We start from the raw sequence: 7257 nt of genomic DNA, 5'->3' as shown, positions 1-7257 counted from the left end.
AAAAAAAAAAAAAAAAAAAACCGGAAACTTTCCAGAAAAACAAGAAGCTGCAAAACCTCCTCGCTTGGCTTCCAACTTTATTTTGGGTAGCAGAACACTTCCTGCGGTGCCGGCTCCTCTGACCTCAAGCTTCACTTTTGGGAGCTCAGAGCGACGCGTTTTAAAGCATCACCCGTTTATTCAAAGCAGCCAAAGACATTTAAATTGACAGGGAATTATATACAAACAGCAGCATTTTCGGCTTCGGCTAAAATAAGACTTCAGGCCTCAACACCAATACGTCTATTGAGTTTCCTTTGATTCATCATCACTTCGGGATATCTGAAAGATTTTACAAATTTTAAGGATTCCTGAAAGAGCTGGGGAACGGGGGGGGAGGGTGGGGGGTGGTGGTTTTGGTTGTTTTTTGTGTTTTCTTTTCTATTTTTTTCTCCACGGGAACAACTGTTTCTAACAAAGGAGCATTCAGAAGGCAAAACAGTGACAAATTTCAAGATGGTAAAAAATATTATTTCCCATAAGCACCGGATTTTCTGTCAAAACAACCCAAACCCCTTTTTACATAAAGTGAGATGCTCTGACTAATAAACTTAAATGCAGTTCAAAACTCGCTCCAGATCTCAAAATTCTTCCTTATGTGAATAATCGCTAGGAATATGAAGATGGGTTTGTAGAATCTGTTCCTCATTTGCTGCTATACTAAAAATGAGAAAAAAGTTAGCTTAAAAGGAACACTCACATTTAACATTTCACTACACCCCTCAGAGTTCACAAACCCCACCACGCCTTTGAAATTTATTATTTTGAGTAAAAGGCAGCTACTTCTCCAGCAAACAAGAAAAATCTTAACGAGTTTATCACTACACAGACTTTCAGATTTGTAGATTTCTGGTACTTTTATTTCTTTTAGATTTCTTTTAAAAAGAGCACCCCCTCCCACCCCTTCATTTGCCTAATCTTTCTCTTTTTTTTTTTTTATGGACAGATACTCATAGCTCTTGATCATAAGTATTTGAAAGCCAAATCTGTCAGATCACTAGAATAAAATAATTTTAAAAAAGGACTTAATAAAAAAAAAAATAAAGGCTGCTATTCCCTGTATTACAAATTCCAAAATGAAAATCCTTTCACTGCTTTTTGGAGTGTCTGTCCCCATCAGACAGATTTCAGACATGGATGTCTTAAATTATCATTTCTTGACTATTTTTGCTCCTATAAAAGTGTGGATAGCCCTTCAATATGGCTACACAGCTTTTGCCTTACACTGGGTAAATTTTACAACTTTTTGGCAGAAGCAAGCTATTTAGCCAGAGTAAGCTGCTACCCATCTTCGCTGATTTAAATTAAATCACTTTAACTAGACTAATATTTGAAGATCTACTACTTTAATTAAAAATAATACTTCAAGAACTAGAAACTACTCCTTTTCATAACTCCTCTTTTCAGAAATAAACTAGAAGTCAACACTAGCTTAGACATCACCGCGGTCCTGGTGCATCCTTCATGATGGGGGAACAGAGGGCAGACACTTATTTCCCAAAGTTCATTCCAAATTTGGATATTGATTATTTGAGAGAAATAACTTACTTTCAGATATGAAGAACTGACTATTAAATATTGGTAGCTTGTAGTAGCCATCCACTCAATTTCGCTAAGCTGCAGAAGAGGCATGAACCCGTTACCTTTAGCTATTATTTCAAACCACTTACTGTTCACTTAATCTTTTTGTATTTTTTCAAGTGACCCAAAGAACACTGTATTTTATTTTTCAGTTTATTACCGGCTGAGCAGCGTATTATCTGTTGCTCTAAGAAGCAGATATAGTGCATAAAATCATTATTTATCTTTGCTTGGGATGCCTCTTCTGTATCATTACCAAGCTCCAGGAGACACTAGCACCCAAAAGAGCAATTTTAAAGGAAAATCTAGGTTTTTGTTAAACTATTATTCCCTCAAAACCAAATGCTTTCACAATGGAAAGGAGACTTTCACTCACTAAGAATTTTCTCTCTCTCTTCTTTTTAATCCAGAATAAGTAGTAACAGCTACCGTGATAACATTAGATTAATATTTGAACCATTTTTTTTCAAGTCACCGAACAAATGCTATCTACCAAAAAGAATCTGATTCCAAATACATAGAATCAATAAAGTCATTTTACAACATTATCATGACAAAATGTTGCCATCAAGCTATTTAAATATAAAACAGACGATAATATCTGAATAATATTTGCCTTGGTTAGCAATAGGCAATTTTAACTATTTCCTTTCAAGTTTGAAGGTTGAAGCAATCATTAAAGGCTTCCCACTTTCAATTTCTGGCATCAGGAAACAGTTATAATCAGTATTCTGTCCTGCATAACAACTGACAGGAGGGAACCTTATTCAGAGTAAGTTTTACATCAAAAGAATTCAGATTGTTTCCTACATGTTTAATACTACAGAGTAAGAAGCAAAACTTCTTTCCATAAAAATCTAGCATACAGTTAGTGGAATACATTTGCAAGTTTTCTGTAAGTAGCATTCAGCTTGTTAATTATGGAGTAATAAAATATTTAAAAGGTTACTGCACTGTTTACATTTTGGATTAATTCTTTAACACGTGTGAACCTCCTCCCATTTTCTATCAGAAAATAATACATTTCTCTTATGTTTACTTGTTTATCACCAACTTGTCACAGGTGACACAAACTGTAAAAATCTCCAGGCTAAAATATGTGATGTAGCTTCAGGAAAAACAAAAAGAGAAAAAAAAAAACCCACAAGCATGTTTTGAGTGTCTCCAAATGCAACTCACTTTCTTCTCCTAACTAATAAGTAGATTTTTGACCTGGTTACTCCCCAGTGGGGATCTGAACTCGTGGGAGAAACCTGGTCAGCTGCCACTGCTTTTCTTAAAAAGGGTCAAGATGTTTTAAAATTTCATGGTCATTTCCCTGGCTCCAGAGCATTATGAAAAGAAATATGTAAACATTACTGATGCTGCCAAATTGGCAGCCTTCTAGCCTATGAAGGTCCAGAAGAACATAAATGGACACATCTAGCAATGGGTAAACAAGTCTGATTTCAAAATCTGTTTCCTGGCTAAGCTCAATCATGTAGACATTTCAGCAGAGCTACAATATCCTCAAACAGTGGTATATTACAAAGGCTACCAAAAGTTCTTCTGAGAGGGTTTTTTTAATAAAAATTTGGGATCAAGTTTATAGCCCAATATTTGAGTTTCTCATCTTGACTTTTTATTTCAGTTTTAGTTTAGACTTTAGTAAAGCTGTGCAAAGTTTGTGTTTTATGGAACAGCTAAAACCATGGCATGGCCTGAACCCCAGATTTCATAAAATATTTCTAGAACACTGAAAAATCTGGAATATTTATTCGTAGTATGCCATGAAAAAATATAATTATAATATTCTTTGGCTTTATTATCCTCTGCTACATGAAAAGGCAACTTTTTTTTTTGCATTTTTAAATACTTACCAGATGATGCTATCTGCTTTTACAAAGGTTCCTCAACCCAGCTGACACAGGACTAGACACCTTTCTCTCTCAAAACCTATCTAAATTTATTAAGTGAAATAGACTCAGCTAAAGAGAAAAAAGAAGGCTTTCAAACAACTCATTCTAGTCTAAAATAAGCAGTGCCTCCAGAATAAAAATTGCCATTACAGTAATTTATGCACCTACAGAAATGACTGAATCAGTTTTACATTCCATATTATTTTTCAAACTTACATTATTATCTGCACATGCTTTATGAATCTGCCTTTATTTTTCTGACTTACGATGAAAGACATTTAATCATTTTCAGAAATAAAAACAACCATGCCAGTGAAAAATCAAACTAAAAGTTCTCCTCCAGAAAAAAAAACTGTTATCTTTTGAGTAATATTTTAACATACTTCTGGCTTGTTAGAATGAATGAGATGATACAAAATAAAGAGATCCTTAGGAAAATTACCACAGGGAGACAGTTACAGTTGTATCTGATCATTATACTATAAAAAATTATCTTAGTACAGGACAGCCTGTTTTCAATTATTAGGAAAGAACCATATTAATTCATAAAAATATATCCTTTGATCCATGAATTTAAAGAGGACTTTTTGATTATATACAGAATAACCACATGCTAAGAATAATGCCAGGAGAATAAAAATGTCAGCAAAATAAACAATACCCCACAACTTACTTACAGGTTAAGAACTTGACTAACTATATATAAAGCTGTTAAAACAAAATCAGTATGTAGGCAAGTAGTCATCAGGAATATTTCCCTCTTTCTATGAAAACCAGCAGCAAGCAGTTCACCCCAACACTCCTCCTTTCCCAAAAAAGCGTAACATCTATTCTATAAACAACTCTGCATAGTCCAGTGCATAATAAAAATTAAACATATGGGAATACTCACATCAATTTAAGTCAGGATAAATTTGGAGAGATTACGTTAACTTGCATCAAAATACTGTTTACTTCAGACACAGAAGTTTACATAAATATTTCAACCAGAAACATTCAGAACAGACAATGCATAAAAATCTTCATTCTTGAAACAATAAATACCAAAGGAAAAAAAAAAATCAGAAAATATTGATGAAGAGAACAAATGCAGTTCAACAAGCAGAAAGCTACCTTGCATTTTGTTAAACTTCTCTTAATGCAGCAGCTCATTTTTTGTTATTGCTAAATGAATCTCTCAACAGCTACTCTAAATTCAGATTTCTACATTACTGTTCTTAAACGTTCTCTCTTCAGCAGAATGTGCTCTGCAAGATTATTTGAAATACTTAAAAGCACGAGCAGGTGTAAAGCAGACCGGTGCCAGTTTTCTAATCACCCACTACACAATCTCACAAGTACAAATACGAAGACAAAAATAACATGCAAAATATTTAAAGGTTTCAGAAGAAAGAAAAAAAAAAGAAAGAAAAAGAAATAGTACTTTTAAAGTATTCCATACACACCTAATGTTCTGTGTTGTGAACAAGGTGGAAAGAAGACACTTGCACTTAAATCTTGAAGCATCCCGTCCCGATGAACCCAGAGAAACTAATTTCTGCCATCAGAAAAGTACTCCACCAGAACACCAAATAATTATATGTGCTGCTCTAAAGGAAACAGCAAGCCCAGTTCTGGCTGTATGTAGTCTCTCGAGGTACAATAATATAAACCTGATCAATTGCAATTAAAATCTGAACACAGGCTTAGAACTTGAAGTCTTGGTGCATTAGTTCTTGCCAAAAGCAGATGTGATTGTGAGCTGGAAGCAATTTCTCCTGGTAATTTGTGATGACACTGGGTAGAGCAGCCCCAGAGTCCCCAAAGACAAACTCATCAGAGGCTCTAATGTATGCATGACACATGAGGTGGCTCTTTTAGAGCTCAATTAATTGGGCTGAACATTAAGACAGCAAGTTCAGGACTTTTTTTTTTTTTTTCTTCCCCTCCAGAGTTGTTTTTCCTCTTTTTACAAGCAGTTTTTTCCCTTACCTTCTGCAAGCCATGTCTCCTGTAATTGGCTCAGATCTTGAAAGAGTTCTGCAAAAAGATGAAGACATGGATAAAAGACTCACACCTTAAATCTCTTCATAAGATTAAAATATGTTCAAAATATATTTTTTCCTGAAGAACAATGTATATGGAATGCTATTCTGGCAATCAAACGTACAGACAAAGCAGGTATTTTGGGGTTATAGGTAATGATTTTTCTATACCTATTAATAAAAAAGAATTACTTACTGCATTATTTTATCAACTCTGGAAACAATAACCAGAATCTTAACCAAGCTCCAGAGTATAAAAGGCTCATTCAGCAATGCACAGAAAAGTTAGAAATCATCATCTTTCTTACAGGTGAATTATTTCTCCTTACACAATTCAGGCCTCCTCCTGCAATATCTGCCCCCGATAGAGCTCTCTCGGACTTCAGCAGGAGTTCTGCCTGAACAACGAGGGAGTATTTTCATCAGGGTCACAACTATCACGTACAAATTTTGAAGCAAAGTCCTGAGATGCCGCAAGAGCAAACAGAAATGGGGAATCTTTTGTACTTCCCCTTATGCTTTACTTCGTATGACAGGCGAATCACCACGATTTCCTCCGTGCTGTACTCACTGCACTTCTTTAAAGTGAAACGACTTTCTCCATGGACTAAGTTTTGCAGCAGCTTAGCCTTTTTTTTTTTTTTTGCAATTCACTGAAATCAATTGCTTATAGTGGGTGTAAACCAGCAGCATTCGGCTGACACGCAAAGCTCAGAAACTCAGTTACGAAAATTCTGTTTACTAAGACTAAGTAGGCTATTTGAACTGACAAATAGTTTATTTTTAATTTACTGCGTTTTGAGAGAGACTTCCTCTTTCACGAACGCTGACAGACAACTATTTACATACACTCAAATGACAGAGGCTATTCATTTATCCTGGGGACTGATACCTCATCTTCATGTTGGGAAATCATTTAACTGAAAACCAAAAAGTTGCTTGCTTTTTTATCAACTCTAGAATGAGCGTTTCCAAGCAAGCAGGGATTTTGAAGAGTGTATCGGTGTGTCTAAACCCTGGTAAGATTTATATGGGGGTAAGCTGTAGGCTTCTATATACCTTCCTATAGGTCTTACGTACTTACAGGAGGGGTGTAGGCGTAGCATCCATACTGACCTTGTAACCTAAAGAAGTGTTAACAGCTATTGCGAGACCACGGTTCTCAAGCTACAACCACGTGAGTGGCTACTGATGGGACTAAGTTACAAATCTTTGGCCCTCCAAAACTTGGTCCACTCTAAGAGTTCCTTAACCAGATTTCCCAAGATTTTTAACCCTACCAGTGTCACGCAGCAATAGAAATGGGCTACCAGACACCAGGAGCCCCAACACCAGCTCTCCAGGAAAGCTGGAGTGAAAACCAACAGCCTGCACAGCAGCATCCTCGCTCCTGCAGCCACCAGTGAAGAGGATGCTACAAGCTGGGAGGAATGAGGAAAGTCCTCCATCTCAAGAGGCTTGAAGTTGAAAAAGGCAGGTGCCCTGACTTGTGTCAGATGCTGCAAAGGCTTGGCTTGTGACATCCGTGTGCCACATGTGCAGCAGCAACTGAGATTCAACAGGGTAAGTCAAGGAAAGAACACCCAACTTCACGAGTTTATTGCCTTTGCCAGTTTGCTTTGCAGTAGTAAACGCAATTTTCTTGTCTTGTTTGTTCACAGATTGATCTAGATATATTTATCCCCAAAATAAATAAATAAGCAGCTCTCAAAAAG

The 7257-nt window shown here is 36.1% G+C and overlaps 1 protein-coding gene across 1 annotated transcript in view; it reads right to left on the bottom strand.

Annotated features, from left to right (window-relative positions):
- ETV1 (ets variant 1) overlaps positions 1-7257 on the bottom strand; it is a 74249-nt gene that overhangs the window by 65675 nt on the left and 1317 nt on the right. The window contains exons 4-5 of the mRNA XM_014937861.1: positions 5490-5537; positions 1468-1470 (exon numbers count right to left, since the gene is read on the bottom strand). Coding sequence (XP_014793347.1) covers positions 1468-1470; positions 5490-5537 — 51 coding nt within the window. The remainder of the gene's footprint in view (positions 1-1467; positions 1471-5489; positions 5538-7257) is intronic.

The sequence above is a fragment of the Calidris pugnax genome, unplaced genomic scaffold (assembly GCF_001431845.1).
Source record: "Calidris pugnax isolate Ruff unplaced genomic scaffold, ASM143184v1 scaffold11, whole genome shotgun sequence".
Taxonomy (NCBI): Eukaryota; Metazoa; Chordata; class Aves; order Charadriiformes; family Scolopacidae; genus Calidris; species Calidris pugnax.
Note: the sequence above shows the minus strand (reverse complement) of the source record. Positions and strands in the feature narration are given on the sequence as shown.